Here is a 20,537-nt window from a genome sequence, read left to right as displayed (position 1 = left end):
AGCATTGTATACCCGGCGTATAAGACGACCCCCGATTTTTGGGCATTTTTTTTAAGTGTAAAAGGTAGTCTTATACGCCAGAAAATACAGTTGTCTTAAATAGCAGTAAAAGTACTAGAATACAAGTTCTCATTGAACTTTGTAGCTGCAGATAATCTGGAGAAATGAACCAAAGTAGACCATTGTTACACTTGCGACCCTGCTGAGAAATATATATATTGCTTTAAGAAAATTTGACGTAAGGTCTCATTCATTCCTATGCTATCTGACTTGCCCAACACTTATTAATACATTCCTATCTATGGGGCCAGTACAGGTGAGTTTTTGCTGCCTCGACACACGTTTTCAACGACCCAAAAGCTTCAATGTCAGCGCACAAAAAAACGCATGTAAAATATATTCTCATATGTTATAGTGTTTAACAAGCCCTCTGTAAACCTTTAGGATCTATTTTCACTGTTGTGCTTGCCTGCATTTTGGGAAAAAACAAAACCACACAGAAGCATGTCTACTACTGACCTTTGAGATGGTTATGCAGGCAAGGTCTGACAAGCAAACAGGTGTTTAAACGTGCATCCTCATATTACCAAATATATTTGTTTACACTATGGAGGCGTTTGCAGACAGTAGCAAGCCTCTTGCTATGTGGGCAGTTTAGCAGGCTCGTCTCGAGCCCTTCTCTATACGGACATTGACCATTCTCACACATACACACAGCACAGCTTGGCCCCACCACTGCCCCCTTGTGCTCTCTATTTGCTCACTAGTTGTGATTAACAACAGTATGAGCCAATGGCTCCCACTGCTGTGAGTCAATGAGGAGACACCCAGGAGAGTCGGAGCTCTCATGCACATTGCTGGATCATGATAGGGCTCAGGTAAGGGGAAGGGGAGGCTGCACTCGGAATCTTTTTTTTTTTTACTTTCATGCATAGTGCATTAGGGTAAAATGCCTTCTGCCTTTAGAACCACTTTAAATTGCTGCAATTGTGGATGTGTGCTTTTGATTCCTTTGATCTCAGGTTTGAAATGCTGACAGGCTGCATTCACACCTGGCCATTTTGAATTGTGGGCAGAATCTTGGCGATTTCAAAACGCTCTGCTAAAATGACAAATCACACAAGACTCATTTCAGATAGCATTCATTGTAATGCTACCAAAAAATGTGGTGATGATGTTCCACGATTGTCGTGCAATAAATCATGCTGCAATCATGGCAAACCGCATCTCATGAAGCTTGTTTTCCAAAAAAAAAGATCCAGAGCTTCTTTTAGGCAATGAGCTTCGCACAATGCAGTTTAGCGCAATTGCAGCATGATATATCACGTGACAATCGCAGCAGAGCTGAACCACATTTTTAAAAAAATTAATGGAATCTAAAATGCACGTTGTGTGATTTTTCATTATAGCAGAGCGTTTTTTGAAATCGCAGGCAGAATTGCGACAAGTCTGCCCACAATTCAAAATGCCCAGGTGTGAATGCAGCCTTAAGTTTCAGCATTTTCCAGGGTAAAGACATGTCTAGGATCAGCTTGGTGAAGCAATAACGGGAAAAAAATCCCACTCAACCAATCGGTTATTCCTGTGCGAACAATCGGACAAGAGTTGCTTTTCTTTGAGCATTTCAATTTTTTTCCCCTCATGTATGTCTGTTTATTATCTACTTTTTGTATTAAACATTAATGTATTTTCTCTTATATTCTCACATACAGAATAGCTGTTAATGAACCTTTGTTTATGATATCGCATCTAAAAATCGCTGATCGAAGCCACAGGCAAAAACTCCATCTTAAAGCATTGGATGTGGTGCTGTTTGGACCTTTGACAAGTTAGTAAAGTAACAATCGCCTAATATTGTAACAGAATATGGTTTCTTATTCTATGTGTGATGTATTTGTCAAACATGTTCTTTGCAGGGCCTCCTCATAATTGGGTGAAAGATTTTGTGCTGACTATATCTATTGTTATTGGTGTTGGAGGATGCTGGTTTGCATACACGCAAAATAAGACATCGAAGGAACATATAGCACAGATGATGAAAGATTTGGAGGGGCTTCAAAAAGCTGAAATTAGCCTTCTTGAGCTACAGGAAAGGTAGGATACTAGAATTTTACACCACTGCATTTTATTTAAATTTATAGTGGAATTTCAAGATTCAAAAATCTGCCATTTCAGAGTTGCATAAATTCGCTGCATATGTAATGTCTGTACTAAATGGACTTTGAATTTAGATCCACTTTAAATACTATATTTTTTTCTCTCCCCATTTTAAATGTAACAACTTTGAGTAATCATGCATAAAATCAATTATTTTTTTCAGGCTTGAAAAAGCTCAGGAGGAGAACAGAACTGTTGCTGTAGAAAAACAAAACCTTGAACGTAAATTAATGGATGAAATTAGTGATGCGAAACGAGAAGCCCAAAGATTGAGAGAACTGCGTGAGGGTGCAGAATGTGAACTTAGTCGGTTGAAATATGCAGAAGAGGAGCTAGTTCAGGTAAAGTCACATAATGATAAAGATTACCTGCATGTGTGAACATTTCTGCACACTCCAAACAAGAAAATGAGTGTCCTGAATAAAAAAAATGTCAGAATGAGTAGTTCTTGGAGCTTTTATAGCAAATGACTAAAGAGCACTTGGACACAATATATGACAACCGTGAATACTCTGTTAATGTGTTATATATATTTTGCATGATGTCAGTAAACAAAAAAATTTTGCATTATGAGAAAATTAAAGTGTATGAAAACCCTGAAAATTAACTTTTCTTATTTGCATCCTGCCATTTGCTAACTGTACCATTGAAAGTGCAAAAAAAAAAGAAAAACTTATTGATTCTGCCAAATTCCAATGGTTTATTGAAATTTCCTGTGCTTTCGGCCGCACTGTTATAATCTCTGCTTAACTCTTTGATGTACATGATACCTCCCCTATGTTAAAGCTCTCTAAATTTACTGCAAGACAAGGGTTCTACTATTTACAAGGTGGCTGTAATGGGTTGAGACCAAAGATAGGACCACATAACCAACCCAAACCCCCTCCCCCATCTACCATAGCTCCTGGGATGTTGAGTTATCAGTGCCCGTGTAACTGGTTCAGCATTCTGGGGATTTGTGAATTCTGTTCTTCCCTGTGCACAGCTTTCAGGGAGGACCAGAGCAATTCTGATTGGCCAATGCCTGCACAGTTAAACCCTGTTAGTCTGTCCCAGAAGAGCTGCACAGAGAAGAGAGAATTCCAATCCGCAGGCTGCGCGCTTCCCCAGAGACAAGTACAGAGGGGACTGGGGAGGGTGTTCAATGTTAACCTTTTATTTATTTTTTTCTGTAAAGGTGCGCTAACACTTTAAATGAAGGTGTAGAAGCTGTGGTTGTGTGTACACACACCCTATCCTGTATTATAGTACTATACTAGCTTCTGTATCAGTGGGGAGTAGTCAGATCAGGAAAGTCGTGGGAGAAGTTGGCCGTGCGAACGCCATGATTCTCTCACTAATGGCTTTCAGCCTTGAGATGCATGGATGAGCTGAAAACATCTGAATAAGTTTTAACCTGTTCCTGCCTACGCTGAAGCCTACAGCATGGTTCCCCCGTTCAGCAAGGACGTCCATGGACACATCGGCACGCTCTGTGACTGCTGTATCCTTTGGACACAGCTGATCAAAGAGTTTAGTAAAGGGCCAATCACAGGGATGCATTTCTTTCCTCACAAGCTGTCTCTGTGTGAGAAAGAAGAGCTGATAACGACAACTCTGGCAGGGCACAGTGAATACATTGTTTATGCTGATCATCAGTGCCCTTGTTAGTGCAGAATAAAAATGACTTGTTTGCAAAAGTTTATAACTGAAACCAAAATTTTTTTTTTTTTTCAAAATGTTTTTTTTTTTGTTTAGCAAGAAATAAAAAAAAAAAACAGTGGTGATTAAATACCACCAAAAGAAAGCACTATCTGTCTCAAAATAATGATAAAAATATATGTTGGGTACAGTGGTGTTTGGCAGCAAAATGCGACCGCTCTGAAAGCTAAAAATTGGTCCGGGCAGGAAGGGGGTGAAAGTACCCAGTATTGAGGTGGTTAAAACAAGTACTGCTAAAGTGCTTTTGTTTGCTAACCGCTTTATTTTTTGCTGGTTGTCTGGAGATCTAAGAACACATGCTTATGAGGCAGGAATGTACTTTGATTTGCTGCTACAGAAGTCCAAAAAGTGGTGGTCACATAATACAGACTCCCAGGGAATTTTTGAGCTGCATTAGTTAACTGCAGTGTATTACGGACAGCTCGGTGTTGGTGTACTGATTTAACCATTGTCTGCATAACATTAGCAGGTCTTTTTATTTTACATTTTTGCTTGGAGTTCTTCTTTGAAGCATATTTTTTTTTTTTTTTGTATTGTGCAGGTTCGGATGGCTCTGAAAAAAGCAGAGAAAGAATTTGAGCTCAGAGGTAACTGGTCTGTCCCTGAGGCTCTGCAGAAATGGCTGCAGTTAACACATGAGGTGGAGGTCCAGTACTACAACATCAAGAAACAGAATGCTGAAATGCATCTCGCCATTGCTAAAGAGGAGGTAGCTAATACTAATCTTTGATTCTCACCCTAAGGCTCCATGCACACTGAAGCTCAAAAAAGCTTTTTCTGGACGCCAGATTGCTGGCAGAAAACGCTGGTTGAAAAACCTGCTTTTAACAGCGTTTTGTACTAGCGTTTATGAGCGTTAGCGTTTATGGGCGTTTTTAAAAAAAATACACAGAGGACACTCCAAAAATCCCACAGTGCATTCCAAACTCCCACAATGCATTGAAAAAAAAATGCCGAACACTAATTAACGCGTGTTTATGTGCGTGTATCGGCGTTTGTCGTTTTTTGGCGGTGAAAGACGGCACTTTGAACGCAAATTTCTGGCGTTCAGCAAAAAGCCCATAAACTCCACTGCTCATTAAAGCTAAAAAATGTCCGTGTGTGCATGGACACATAGGCTAACATAGCGTGGAGTTTATGGGCTTTTAAAAAAAAAAACGCCCAAACTCCAATAAACTGCAGTTTATGAGCTCCAGTGTGCATGGAGCCTAAGTCATTGTAAATTTGCTGACTTAATTTTATGGGAAACTCTTATGCACAAATACCGTTTAAAAAAAAAATGACATTATATTTAATACAGGCAAGTATTAAGTATGTTGGCATAAGCCAGCTGAAATCTGCCTTTATATTACCTAGTTTGAATCTCAACACTATGAACTAATTGGGCTCAATCACATCACCCTTTTGAGATGTTGCTTTATATAGTTCTTGTTGCGTCACTAGCACATGCACAATTCAGAGCCTGTTGCTGGCATCCTGGCTGTGTGGAGATCTGCAGAGCACCTTCCTCTGACAAATGCTCACAGCCCGTCACGTGACTAATACATACATCCCAACTTTTTGAGATGGGAATGAGGGACACTATGACCGAAAGTATGAAGGCTTAGGACATGCTCCCTAAAGGAGAATTATACAGAAAATTATCATGTAAACCCACAATTTTTTTTTTTTTTGTTTTTTTTTTTTTTTTTAACCACTACTATTTATATTGGCTTTTAAAATGTACAAATGCAGCAATTTAGAAAATCAAAAGTTTACCACTGAAAAACATTTTTTGAAAGCTAAATAGTGCATTATATAACTATAACTATATAGATCAGACCAAAATGAGGGACAAATCAGGGGGGCAGTGGGGACAGTCCCTCAAAATCAGGAACAGTTGGGAGCTATGCTAATAGCAGGATGACAACAGTGAATTGAAAGCAAGGCCTGCTTTCTGTACATAGGTAGAAGGTATATATGGGGTAGGTGCAAGGACAAATCCAAGATTGTGCTGGCTTTGAGGCAGAGAGGGTGGCGTGACCTAAAGCACTGTGTGTGATGAGCATTTTAATCCTGATGCATTCAACATTTTGCTTTGGACTTTTGAGTTTATTTGCTGGTGGATGGTGAAGTTTAGTTCTGGTTTAAGAACCATCACCTGAGTGGAAAAGCCTTTCCCTTGCCAGCATGTTGCAGGGGAATCATACCTGTAGATTTACAGTCAGCAAAGCTTATGCTCTCTGGAGATCGAGGAGTGTGGATAATAGGGTGCTCTGGATAACAAGGAGACAGTACATGACTGGCTCTTGAAATGTGATTAATGCACTGCAGCATCACTTCAGAAGAGGGAAACACACTCTATAGTAAAAACAAAGCAGAGAAGAAGACGCTTCTAAGTGCAGTAATAAAACAGTTTAATGACAAGGAAGGGTTAAAAACACAATATAGAAGTAGAAAACGGGCATCACAGCTGTGCTGTCAGGGCCAGCATAGACTACGGGCAACCAGAAGTGACGTCAGACTGGACGAGGCATGTTTTGGAGCATGCCCAGTCACTCCTTCAAACCAAGTTTTGGTTTAAAGGAGGAGCGACTGGGCTTGCTCAGAAACATGTCCGCCCACTCTGACATTACTTCTGGCTGCCTGTATTCCATGCTGGCCCTAACAGCATGGCTCTCCATCTTGGATCAGAGACAGTGTTTCCCACCGCAGATTGGCTGGAACTTCCATCTGAAGCTGTCTTTACATCCAGGAGGCATCCCGCTGGATATTATGGACTCATTGATATGCCTGGTTTTCACTTCCATCTTTTGTTTTTAACCCTTCCTTGTCATTAAAGTGTTTTACTACTGCACTTAGAAGCACCTTCTCTGCTTTTGTTTCTCTGGAAATTGAAGAGCACTTTCTCTAATTCAGCAGGAGAGTGTCCGACGTCTGCAGGAAGATCACTGCTTCCACATAGAGATCAAGGGCTCTTGTCTGCAGCTTGCTGGCAGAGGACAGGCTATATACTCAAGTTGTTGGCTGCTTTCTAAAGAAAACAAATTGTAGGGCTTAGCACATCCTCTGTTTTTTTTTTTGTTTGAAGATGATTTAGATTAGCAGTGCCATCATCGTTCATATGTTTTTGTTCTAGGCTGAAAAAATAAAGAAGAAGAGAAGCACAGTCTTTGGAACGTTGCATGTTGCACACAGTTCATCCCTGGATGAGGTGGACCATAAAATTCTTGAAGCAAAGTAAGTGTAGGCCATTCCGTGACCACACAAGTATTTGTGCTAGGTGTTATTTGCTCTCCCTGTCTCAATAACTTAAAGCACAACTCCAGCTTTTCCTCCCTAAAACAGGTGCATGATGCATGCAATTGAATCACAACCGCACTGTCAGTTTGTGTGTAACATATCTACTTTAGCTGTATACAGCAGATTTTTGTGTCTGTGATGTCACTCTCTCTCCTGGCTGAATTTCAAAGTTCTGACTTCCTGTTTCCTTCCTTTTTTTCTATTCCTGTTACTACCTCTCCCATGATCTTTTGAGCCTCTGTAGGTTCAGGTCAGGCTATGGGAATCGCTTGTACCAGTTCTGGGCCTTGATGTGGGTGGTGAAAAGTATACATGAGTCATGCCTCCTCCTGTGTCATTTATCTTGCAGCATCCAAAGAATAATTGCTTAATGCAAGACTACAGAGGAAGGGCTATGAGAGGTTGTTATGAAGCGATTTCCTTCATATTTAACCACTTAAAGCGGTAGTAAACCCACACATTTATATATATATTTTTTTAAACCTGCAAAGCAAAAGGCATAATGAGCTAGTATGCACCGCATACTAGCTCATTATGAAATACTTACCTTAGAACGAGTCCCCGACATCTGGCCCAATCCACGCCGAGGGAGCTGACATGCTCCCTCTGCATTTCTTCCGGGTATCGCGGCTCCGGCGCTGTGAGTGGCCGGAGCCGCGATATCGTCACTCCCGCGCATGGGCGTGGGAGATTTCATTCCGGCCGGCCACTGCCGGATTTTCAGGCCAAGAATCCGCTTGTGCGCATGCGCCGCTGCAGTCAGCGGCGCATACCGAGGGGAATATCTCCTAAACCATAAAAGGTTTAGGAGATATTTTTTTTACCTACAGGTAAGCCTTGTTATAGGCTTTCCTGTAGGTAAAAGTTAAAAAAATCGAGTATACAACCACTTAAGGGACCAGGCCTCTTTTTCAGATATGGTGTTTACAAGTTTAAAACAGTTTTTTTTTTTTTTTTTTTTGCTAGAAAATTACTTGGAACCCCCAAACATTATATATTTTTTTCTAACACCCTAGAGAATAAAATGGCGGTCATTGTAATACTTTTTTTCACACCATATTTGCGCAGCGGTCTTACAAGCGCACTTTTTTGGAAAGAAATTCACTTTTTTGAATACAAAAAATAAGAGAACAGTAAAATTAGCCCAATTTTTTTTTATATTGTGAAAGATAATGTTATGCCGAGTAAATTGTTACCAAACATGTCATGCTTCAAAATTGCGCCCGCTCGTGGAATAACGTCAAACTTTTACCCTCAAAAATCTCCATAAGCGGCATTTTAAAAATTCTACAGGTTGCATGTTTTGCATTACAGAGAAGGTCTAGGGCTATAATTATTGCTCTCGCTCTACCGATCACAGCGATACCTCACTTGTGTGGTTTGACCACCGTTTTCATATGCAGGCGCTACTCACTTATTCGTTCGCTTCATTGCACGAGCTCGTCGGGATGGGGGGGGGGGGGGGGTTAAAAAAAAATAAAACATTTCTTATTTATTCTACTTGATTTTTTTTATTTTTACACTTTTAAAAAAAATAAATAAATGGATCAGTTTTATTCCTATTACAAGGACTGTAAACATCCCTTGTAATAGAAAAAAGCAGGTCCTCTTAAATATGAGATCTGGGGTCAAAAAGTCCTCAGATCTCATATTTGGACTTAAATGCAATAAAGAAATAAAAATAAAAATGTCATTTGGAAAAATGACATTAAAAAAAATGTACCTTTTAAGAAACGTCACTTCCGTCCTCCTCCTATGGTGTATAGAGATGAGTGGGGGCCATCTTAGCCTCACTCGTCTCTATACCCAGCCATCGAGAGGACCCGATCGCCTCCGCCGCTACCGATGGCTCTCCTCGAACCCGCCACGGAGACCACAGTTATCGCACACAGGACCGCCTCCTGTAAAGAGGGACATCTGGGTTGTAGCAGCAGCTGCTGCCGTTACCGAGATATCCCTCTTCAAAGTACCGGCGTATATGTACATGAGGCGGTCCTTAGGTAGTTAAATCGCTTCAGAGAGCAGGGATCTGGAAGGGTGGGATCTGAGGGGTGGGACTCTTCCTGGTCACACTGGTGAGCATAATTAACTGGGCAGGAGTGAATTCTAAATGTGAGCCATTCAATCCTGCCCAGCAGCAGCACAGCTAGCTTTCAGAGCAGGATGTGTGTATGAAGGGGTTACCTTCTTGAATGATGCTGTGGTCAGTGAGGAGGGACTTGGGAGGTTTGGACTCTCTGTAGGCATGGCTGGGTGGGACTGATTGCTAATTAGGATGAATTCAATCCTGCCCACCATAAGAGCTGTCGGGGGAATGTACATAATTTGAAGAGTCTGAAAGACAACAAAGGGGGGTGTTATAGACACTAGCTGAGGAAGGGACAGTCTATCAGCAGGATATACAGAGTGTCATATGGTACAAAGCCACAACTAAACCCAGAATATCAGGGGATCTGCAGGCAACAGAGAAACATGGTACAGAGGTATGCTGGATTGATCATTCTCTTCAGTTCTAGTGAAAAAATTTGAATTTAGCTTTAACCACTTTACAGACCGGAAGATTTTCCCCCTTAATGACCAGGCCATATTTTGCGATACGGCACTGCGTCGCTTTAACTGACAATTGCGCAGTCGTGCAAGATTGTATCCAAACAAAAGTGACATGCTCCCCCCTGATAGAGCTTTTATTTTTTGCTATAATATCCCAAATTTAAAAAAGAAAAAAATGTCTTCATCAGTTTAGGCCAATATGTATTCTACATATTTGTGTTAAAAATTGCAATAAGCGTATATTGGTTTGCGCAAAAGTTATAGCATCTTCAAAATAGGGGATAGATTTTTTTTTTTTTTTTAATATACTTGTAATGGCGATCTGGGACATTGCGGCGGACAGGTTGGACACTTTTTGGCACCATTCACATTTATGCAGTGAACAGTGCTATAAAAATGCACTGATTACAGTGTAAATGTCACTGGCAGGGAAGGGGTTAACACTAGGGGGCGATCAATGGGTTAAATTTGTTCCCTGGGAGGTGTTTCTCACTGTGGGGGTGTGGGACTGTGGGACTGACTGGAGGAGGGGAGAGATCACTGTTCCTAATCACTAGGAACAGCAGATCTCTCTCCTTCCTGTCAGAACAGGGATCTGTCTTTTTACATTGACAGATCCCCTTTCTGTCTCTTTCCCACGATCTCGGGTGGCCAGCGGACATTGCAGCCGCCGGCCACGCACATCAGCTCCACACTTGTGCCATGGCTCTTAAAGGAGCCAACGTACAGCTAAGGTGATACGCGGGAATGAGCTGACCTGCCGCCATTATAACAACGACTGCTGGTCGGCAAGTGGTTAAAGACAAATGTTAGTGATCAGTGAAGTACAACACCACACTGTGAAATCATTCCCTGTGACCCTCCTTTCCAACCACCCTACTCCTAAGTGTATCGGATGACTAGCATTCAACAAATATATATAAATTGCATTACAGGGGATTGTTCTTGTACTGTCCTTATTTATAATGGAAACATGACTTTTCTAGTCAGCCTAGACCTCATGTTATCAATTTTATTCCACAGAAAAGCACTGTCTGAATTAACTACATGCCTACGAGAGCGCCTTTACCGATGGCAGCAGATTGAGAAGATTTGTGGCTTCCAAATAGTCCACAATTCTGGTGTTGCAAACCTAACTTCCACCCTGTACTCTGACCATAGCTGGGTGGTTATGCCCAGAGTCTCAATCCCTCCTTACCCGATAGCAGGAGGAGTGGATGACTTGGATGAAGATACACCTCCAATCATTTCCCAGTTTCATGGTATGTATATCTCTGCAACTTTCAGCAGAGTTATTTTTGAATTGTAACACATCATGCAAAAAAACAAAATAATAGATTTGCAAGTATTAGCATTGCACCGACACCTGTATCTTTGCCTCTTTGCCAATACTAAGCATTTGCACGAGTACTTGTACGATTGCTCAGATACTGTGCGGGGCCGGTTTGCAGCTCAATTTCAACCCCCGTTTGGTGCAACTTTGTTCAGTGGTTCAGGTGCGAATTATTAAAGTGTATGACATTCGAAATCACACCTGAAAATCATACCGAACACTCTTTAAAATCAGGCTGTGGCTGGCCTGCACATATGTGAACCGGCTCCATAAAAAAACCTTTTGGTTCACATGTCATGCGAATCGGATGTGGTTCAAAATGCATCCAATTGCATATTTGTGAAGTAGGACTGGAAATAGATATCCGTAATTGGTATCATCGAGCATTTAAAAAAGGGTATTGACTTTGCACTTGTGCTTAAAAAAACTGGTATCGGTAGATACAAGAAGGAATGGATGGCTGCACACAGAGGTAATGCAAAGTCTTTTTTACTGTAAAATTCATAAACATGAATGACACCACAGGACGAGCAAGCAGGTACAGGTAGACACGCGTTGAATAAGTGCAGCATTGCTGTGTGAAACGCATCTACCTGTACTGCTTCCTCGTCCTGTGATGTCAGTCTTGTTTATGAATTTTACATTAGAGACTCTCCATTACCTTGGTGTGCAGCCCACCCATTCCTCCTTGTATACATAGTTCTACAGGTTTGGAAATTAATATTTGGAAAGCCTAGTCTGCTAAACCTGTGTTTGCCATTTATAGACTGCAATAGCCAAACCAGCTTTTAAAGGCTTAGTTTTAGGAACATGTTACATATTACTCCCCTATTTAGGGTGTAACATGTTCTTAAGAGCTAACTCCTTAATATCCCCCCCCCCCCCACCCACCCATGACAGCAAGCAGAGGTTCCTCTCAATCGCAGACACTGTTGCATGATGGTAAATTGACTTCTGTACAACCAACTTGCCCATACTTGGATCAAAATTTGTCCACTCTCTGCAGAACCAGTTGGCTTTCTAACCATGTATTGCCAGCTTTGTTTGTGTGAAGAACTGTTTGCAGCCTCCAGTGAGACCAACACTGACACAGATGTTTGTTTTCTTGGTTCAGACTGCTCAGTTTACATTCAAATCGCACAGAAAGACGTCAGAGGTCCTATGTCCAACACCTGTTTTACCAGCCCTGTTCACATCTAGCTATTTTCGTTGTATGTATATGGGGAGTGTCTTTCTTTATTGTAGTTCCTATTCTATCAGGTAGAATGTAAGTGAGAGGGCAGAGAAGTCAGACACATTTCCTGTGAGAATTTATAAATTCTGCTACAAAACCAGGCTCTTACTCCTTCCCACATGCAGCGGGGGGTTTGCAAACACATAGCTTGTAGAAAGCATACATGGGCTTTGCTGGCAAAAAAATGCATCTATTTTGATATTAAAAGCCTCAACTTGATAAAATTGCAAAAGCCACTATAAAATCACCTTCTAGAATTGAGCCACGTAATATTGCTGGCTGGCTTCAATTAGCATGCAGCCTAGAAGGAAGCAATCTTTGCAAGCATATTAATACACGTTATGCATGCTGCTTACACAACACTATCGTTCATTAAACTAAGCTGCAGCTTACGGGACTCGCAAGTGTAATCTTTATTTGATCTCACAGAGCATATATAGTGCTGTTTTAGGTACTGCGGAAGACACTTAAGTGCAAAGATATACAGATTTGGAGACTTTTTTTTTATGAAACTTCCCCTTTCCTTGTAAACATGGTTTCTGGTTTAACTTGTGAGCAGCGCCACCTATTGTCGGCCCAATCAAACTGCAAAAGAAAACTAGCAAACTATCCAAAACATAATTTAATTGTTTAGAGCTTAGTAAAATATATTGAGTATATATTATGTTGCTATATTTTTGATGTTTTACTTTTCTAATGTCATTTTTTTTAAAGAAATTTCACAAACCAAAACATGAGACATGAAAAGTTCCTGATTTATGGGTCGCAAACTATTCCCAGGGCTATGATATCACTCTGTGAGCTGCATAGGTTCCGCTTTAACATTTAGCAGATAGCATGCTGCTTAGGAATAAGCAATTGCTTTGATCTGGGATAAGACACGGGGACTGTGACAGATTTCCTTTAGGTGTACCTGTTCTTGTTTTCACTGGCATGAAAGTGGTGTTTCTGTTATGTGCTTACACTTCTTCTCCTGTTTCTAAAGGTTCTATTATAAAGACCCATGGAACGTTGGCACGCAGCAGCAGCATGTGTCGTCCTCGGCGTAGTGTTGTTCCACCTTCCCCCCAGTCTCAGCATGTTCTGCAGTCACCCGATCCGGATATTCTGTCTGTATCAAGCTGTCCTGCTCTGTACCGCACCGAGGAGGAAGAGGATGCCATTTATTTCATAGCAGAAAATCAGTGGTATGAAAAATTAAGCTGTCCTAAAATGCATAGAAAGTAGATTGTTACAGTGGGGAAAATAATTACTTGATCCTCTTCCGGTTTTTTAAGTCTGACAACTTGCAAAGAAATGAAGGATCTATCTATTTTAAGAGAGAGAATATCGACCAAAAATCAGGTGATACAAATGTTAAATTGAGGTGCAGTTCAGTGGGTAAAATAAGTATTTGATCCTCCACCAACCAACAATAATCATGGCTCCCACTCACTGGCTACAGCATGTGCTTATGTGGCACATGGATTAGTCCTGTTAATTTAAGGAGATGCTTCTTACAACAACTTGTGTGTATAAAAGACACCTGTCCACAAATTTTTTCTTCCATTCAAACCTCACCATCATGGACAAGACCAAAGAGCTGTTAAAGGATGTCAGGGACAAGATTGTAGACCTGCACATGGCTGGAATGGGCTACAAGGCCATCAGCAAGAAGCTTGTTGAGAAGCAAACCACTGTTGGAGCGATTATTTGCAAATTGAAGAACTACAAAATAACCATCAGTTGCCCTCAGACTGGAGCTCCATGCAAGATTTCACCTCATGGGGTAAGTATGATCATAAGAAAAGTGTGGCGGGCTCGGTCCAGATATTCACGTGAGGAGCTTGTGAATGATCTCAAGGCGGTTGGGACCACAGTCACCAAACATACCACCATGGATTGAAATCCTGCATCGCCCGCAAGTTCCCCCTCAAGGAGGCACATGTACAGGACCATCTGAAGTTTGCCAATGAAATCTAAATGATTCAGAGAAGGATTGGGAGAAAGTTCTGTGGTCAGAACACCATCCCTACACCTAAAGTCAAGCGTGGAGGTGAAAACATGATGCTTTGGGGCTGTTTCTCTACTAAAGGTACAGGAAGACTTTACTGCATTGGGTGGGCCAATGGACGAGGCCATGTATTGTAAAATTTTGGATGAGAACCTTCTTCCCTCAGCAAGAACACTGACAATGACCCAAAACATACCACCAAGGCAACAAAGGAGTGGCTCAAGAAGATACACATTAAGGTCATGGAGTGGCTTAGCCAGTCTCGACCTTATTTCTATAGAATGGAGGGAGCTGAAATCTTGAGTTGCCAAGCGACAGCCAAGAAACCTTAAGGATTTGGAGAAGATCTCTAGTGGATAGAGGAAGTTGCTAAACTCCTTTCTGATGCCAACCTAACCACCTGTCCCCTGGACCCTATTCCATCTCAAATACTACGGTCGTCCTCTGACTCTATCCTAAAATCTCTAACCCACATCTTCAATCTCTCCCTCACCTCTGGCATGTTCCCCAATGCTCTTAAACATGCATTGGTCACCCCCATGTGTAAAAAGCTGTCCTTTTGACCCTACTAATCTTATCCACCTACGCCCCATCTCCTTGCTCCCCTTTTCCTCTAAACTCTTTGACTGCCTGGTTTACAACTGAGTGACCACCTCATTAAAGCCCCATACACCCTATCAGATTTTCTGCTGATTTTTTTTCCTTCAGATTTACCAAAACCATATAATATGAGGTCATACCTTAGGAGTTTCAATTTGTATGCAATCAGGCAGGCCCTTGCATTGCATGGTTTTGGTAAATCTGAAGACAAAAATCAGCAGAAAATCTGATAGTGTCCCTCCCTCCTAGATTGTAAACTCTAACGAGCAGGACTGTCTGATTCCTCCTGTATCGAATTGTAGTTGTACTGTCTGCCCTAATGTTGTAAAGTGCTGCGTAAACTGTCGGCGCTATATAAATCCTGTATTATAATAATAATGGACCAAAATCCCTCCTGAGATGTGTGCAAACCTTGTCACCAACTACAAGAAACTTCTTCCCTCTGTACTTGCCAACAAGGGTTTCTCCACCAAGTACCAAGTCATGTTTTGCTTGGGGATCAAATTATATTTTACTCACTGAACCGCAACTCTATTTATAACGTTTGTATCATGTGTTTTTTCTGGACTTTTGGTTGATATTATGTCTCTGACGGATCCGATCCCACAGTTCGATTGAGTTCTTCCGTCAGTATATCCCGCTTCCTCCAATCTGACTATCAGAGAGATATATTATCATAGCTGCACTGTATACAAGTCTAGCTGAAAATAGCTTGTGGAATCTTGAATGCCTTTATTGGACAGAATCCAGTGCCTTTTTATATACATTTTACACAAGGGGTAGATAACGAGGTAGGGCTGCTCATGGATACTCCCCCCTCCCCTATAGCAACAACTTAAAAGACAATTACACAATTAAAATGTTAATTAAGCCAGCACTTAAGGCAGCCTAGGTGACCAGACAGTTCGTCTCCGGAGGTCAGTGTGATTTAGCTCTTTTAAGGATTGTGTATTGTTCAAAATTTAAAGGGGTTGTAAAGGTAAATGTTTTTTTCACCTTAATGCATTCTGTGCATTAAGGTGAAAAAACATCTGACACTGCCTGCGCCCCCAGCCCCCCCATTTTACTTACCTGACCTCTCGAAAATCCAGCGCTCGCCCCCCCTGTCCTTTTCCCCCGTTCAGCCTGGCCGCTGATTGGCTGGAGTGGATGGATGAAAAGCAGCGCAGCCATTGGCTCGCACTGTTGCCAATCACATCCACTGACGCGGAACGCCAGGGGGTGGTGCCGTGTGATACAGCAAGCGGCTATAGCCGCCTGCTGTATCACAGGAGCGCGTCCGCAGGTGCTTCTCACCATGCGAGGGAGCTCACATGAACGTGGGAAGTGCCTGCGGGAGGAAGCCGAGACAGCCGCCGAGGGACCCCTGAAGACCAGGTTCGGGGCCACTCTGTGCAAAACAAGCTGCACAGAGGAGGGAAGTATAACATGTTTGTTATTTTTTTAAAAAAAATCACTTTACAAGCCCTTTAACATTCAAGAAAACATCTCGCAAAAACGTAACAAAAGAGATTAATATATCAATACCAAAAAAACAGGGTGAATGTGGACAGAAAAGGGTCCTTGCAGCCAGTGTCCGGCAGTCTCTATCATTTAAAATACACCTATGATAAAAATTATAGACCCTTCGTTTCTGTAAGTGGGCAAATTTACAAAATCTGCAATGGATCAAATTATTTTCCCCACTGTACATAAGTTTAAGCAGGCTGAAAAAAAACACTGGTCAATCCAGTTCAACCTATGTGTGTGCAATAGGTATTGTCTAACAATTCCCTTCATTTGCATATTCTGTTTCCTTTTTTTACGTTGTCAACACAGCCAATACCACTTCCTGCAGGAGGAGTTCACAATGTAACTGCTCTAACTTTAAAGAACCCTTTCCACAATATGTGGTTACACTTCTAATCTCAAATCCTGGCCATGTGTCCTCTTCAGGATCTTAGAATAAACAGTTCACTACAGTTATTGGGGTCCCCTTTGATATATTTCTACATTGTAACCCTATTCCGCCCCCCCCCTTAAGTAGCTCTTCTCCAGCGTGAGTAACTGTAATCTATTTAATTGATCTTAAAGCTGAGGCCCTTTTTCCCCCTTATTCATTTTTCCCTTCACTGAACTTTTTCTAATTCAAAATGTCTGTACAAATATATAATTTTTTGTAACTTAAAAAAAAAAAAAACTGCATCTTTAGAGCACCCTTTTTTAGGATAGTGTTTCCCAACCATTGGCTTTGCTTGGCTCCTAGCAGCCTAACTCCTAAATCACAAGCTTAGCAACGGTTGCTTCATTTATTTTATTCATAAATAGCAGTAGAAATACAGATATTGTTTCACTGTGAATAGAAAAGTGCACCCTTTCTCTTCACTGTTAAATCTACAATTGAGACCTTGGTTTTATATGACATTAACCATCAGATATCACACATTCTAAATCACTTTATCGGTTTAATAACTTTTAAGTTTATCTCCAGATGAACAGCTAATCACCTAGTTGAAACACATATATTGGAGCTATTTTACTAGCCATAGGATTTTTACTTTTGTCCATTTGAGATGTACACAGCTGAACTGAACAACACAGCCGACCTATTCTCCTTCCCTGTCCAGTCTGCAATTAGACGCAGCAGTCCTCTCCTCCTTTTAGCATGTTTCGTGTCGGCACGTGTCCCTCCAGCACACCTGATTGGCTCTTTGTGCTGCCCCTCCCCCTCATGGTCCGTGTGCTGCTGTACTAGGTATTCAAAGTGGTTAATATCACGTCTAATTCACATACTTTGACTGCCTGCATTAAAATTACAATTTATTATTTTTTAATACATACAATAACTGGTGTTTGTTATATCTGCCTGAAGCTCACCTTTAAAGTGGTAGTAAAGGCTGTAATTTTAATAAATAAAAAACTTCCCCCTTTCAAGTCAATGACATAATATGCACCGCATACTTGCGCATTATGAAAGACTTGCCTTAACATCCTTCTGCTGTCACCAGCTTCACCCAGTCTTCCTTCTGGGTTTGTGGGCTCTGGCTGTTTGAATAGCCAAGCTGTGATTGTATCACTCCTGCACATATGCATGGGTGCCATAGTCATGGCACAGCTCTCTGAATGGATAGCATACGCAGTATAGTGTCCATTCAGAGTGCAGTGCTCATCGGCTGCAGAAATCGTGTCCATCTCTCTCCCCCCACTAAATTTAAAGCAGTTGCCAAATTTTCCTATATGTTTCCAATCATCAGAATTTTTAGGCAGTTAAATAATTTTTCTGTACACTTTTACTGTAGTAGTCTTTCAAATTTTAAATAAAATTTATTTGTGATGTGTTGTATAATAGTCTGTTTTGGTGGTCTTTTAGGGAAGATACCGGCTCTGAATGTGATTCTTTAAATTCTTCTATTGGAAGAAAACAGTCTCCTCCTTCAAGCCTGGAGGTGCAGCAGGTCTGTGCACCTCTCCGAAAGATCTCAAGAGAGGAAACCTCCTGCGGGGAGTCTTTATCTGCAGACTCTGCTTTAGCAACTGATACTTCTAAGACCTCTACGCCCAACGCTGTGGGTTTAACAGAAAGCCAGAGTATGGTTTTTAGCCCACCTAGTAAAGTATACAACGGTATTCTGGAGAAATCTTGCAGCTTACATCAGATTTCCAGTATTTTACCAGCCTCCAAGCCTCCCCACCCTCCCTTCACTTCCTCTCCAAACGAATGCAAGCCAGTTCAAGAGGTGCATGGTATTCCAGTACTTAAAACCACAACGCCAGAGCTTTCACAGAATGGAGAGAAGAAAAAGAAGTCTAAAATTAAAGTCCTCTTGAAGAAAATTTCAAAGTAGGTCACTTGAAGGGAAGGGGAAAAGACTACAGGGGCGGCATAAGGCGCCCTTTTTATCCGTTGAAGAATGTAACTCCATGTTGAGTTTTGAAGACTGGATGGACCGATGGGATGCTCCGAAGTTTGTCTACTATTTTAACGACTGTGAAGGTCAAGCCAGCGATCACTGAGTTTTATTGGAAAGCAGATCCGTTTACAGTCACTTTTTTGTCTATTTATTTCTGCTTATAAAGTTTTTAGTTACTATAAGTTTTTTTTTTTTTTTTTCAGAAGCCACTTTGGACTTCCAAGCTTTAAATAGACTAATGAAGCCTGATTTGGGGCTTTACCCACCTTTCTCTTGTTTACTGGAGCATCTTCTTATCTTTCCACGGAGCTATGACATTTTACACCACAGACTAAATAATTAATTGCACTACAGTTTTTCCAGACTGGAAAACAAAAAAGGCTATTTGAAAAGATAAATAGTTTAAGATTTGTAAAATGACAGATAAGAGGGTCTGATTTTAATTCAACTGGGTTTTTAAGTAGATCCTACGTTTCTAAGCGATGTGATTTCCCTAAAAGGAACCCATACATTTTTGTATGGGAAACTTGTGTAGATTCCCCTACTTGTTACAGATTTGAGTCCTGCTGTAAGAGATATATATATAGTAATTTTATTCCCAGGGCTTTCACTGTGATTTCACAGAGCTGCAAGCTGTATGATATATGTAGATATTATATAATAACAAGAGGACGTGCTCTTGCTTCTATATGCAAGCCAGGCCGGTGGAACGTTGAAGCACTCAACACGGTGCTTTAAGTGCGATTAATTTAGCAGGGGATTGTTTACAGGGAAAGGGTTACTGGATGTGCTGAACTTTCTGCTGTGTTGAAGTTGGAGGCATTTACTGTATCTTGGGCTGTCCCACTGATTCCATTAGCATGCAGGTGTGCAAAAAAAACAAAACAAAAAAAAACACGTTTATGGTTGTTTAAAGTGTTAACGCCATGCATTTTCATAGCTCAAACCATCATGGGTATTGCTAACGTACTGTATGCCATAAACCTCACACTGCCCAAATGACTAATACCTGCAGTGGGTGCCCTTACTGCTCTAACTCATGTTTGTTTCTCTGCTCAAAGAGACTTGTACATGTTGTAACATAACTCAATGCCACTTTTAAACTAATGATACTTTTGCTACTATAAAGACCTGTACGTCCTACCCCCTTTTGCCAATATTTCAACATTTTCTCTTGTTTTGCCTGTTTAAAATCTTAATCAGTAGATCTGTTACATTTCAAGATGTTAATTTTTTTTCCAATAAACTAATTTATTCGGTTTTTTGGTAGTGCTTTTGTTTTTTTTGTTTTTTGTTCATCCAATGCCCAAGGTCTTATGTAAATGATATTGAACTGATATATGAGAAGGAAAAATGTTCTCCTGAGATCTTGCATTATACAGATGAGTTTTACCAGGAATGCACTGGTGATGTAGCTTTCCCATGATGCAGTTGTGAGGCCAGGGTTACATCACCATTGCCTCACTCAACCGGGAAGTGGAGAAACAGAAGTTAAAGCAAAAAAAAAATCTATAATCAGTTTAAGTTTAAATCCAAATGCAGAAATTTGATAGGTGGGGGGGGGGGGGGGGGGGTGTACTTTAAAAAGGAAAGAAAACAGCAAACAGCACATGAGGGTTGCTATAACACACCAAGAGATGCACTATATTACCATAAGTTTCATAGTTAGTAAGGTTGAATAAAGACACCAGTCCATCCACTTCAACCTGAGTGAGTGTCTACCCCTATACCTTTTCATTGCACACTCACATTGAGTGTGGGAGGAAACCGGAGGACTCGGAGGAAACCCACGCAGGC

At 41.1% G+C, this 20,537-nt stretch overlaps 1 protein-coding gene across 2 annotated transcripts in view; it reads left to right on the top strand.

Annotated features, from left to right (window-relative positions):
• The window catches only part of STIM2 (stromal interaction molecule 2), a 139,138-nt gene extending 119,137 nt beyond the window's left edge, over positions 1-20,001 (top strand). For both annotated transcript variants that reach the window (XM_077477675.1, XM_077477676.1), the window contains exons 5-12: positions 1,713-1,828; positions 1,917-2,094; positions 2,321-2,498; positions 4,400-4,567; positions 6,977-7,077; positions 10,714-10,952; positions 13,243-13,444; positions 18,200-20,001. In XM_077477675.1, coding sequence (XP_077333801.1) covers positions 1,713-1,828; positions 1,917-2,094; positions 2,321-2,498; positions 4,400-4,567; positions 6,977-7,077; positions 10,714-10,952; positions 13,243-13,444; positions 18,200-18,674 — 1,657 coding nt within the window. In that variant the 3' untranslated portion in view covers positions 18,675-20,001. The remainder of the gene's footprint in view (positions 1-1,712; positions 1,829-1,916; positions 2,095-2,320; positions 2,499-4,399; positions 4,568-6,976; positions 7,078-10,713; positions 10,953-13,242; positions 13,445-18,199) is intronic.
• Positions 20,002-20,537: the final 536 nt, after the last annotated feature.

This window comes from Lithobates pipiens, unplaced genomic scaffold (genome assembly GCF_037356315.1).
Source record: "Lithobates pipiens isolate NorthernLeopardFrog02 unplaced genomic scaffold, aLitPip1_a1.2 Scaffold_13, whole genome shotgun sequence".
Classification (NCBI taxonomy): Eukaryota; Metazoa; Chordata; class Amphibia; order Anura; family Ranidae; genus Lithobates; species Lithobates pipiens.
This window is presented reverse-complemented; position numbering and strand designations above follow the sequence as displayed.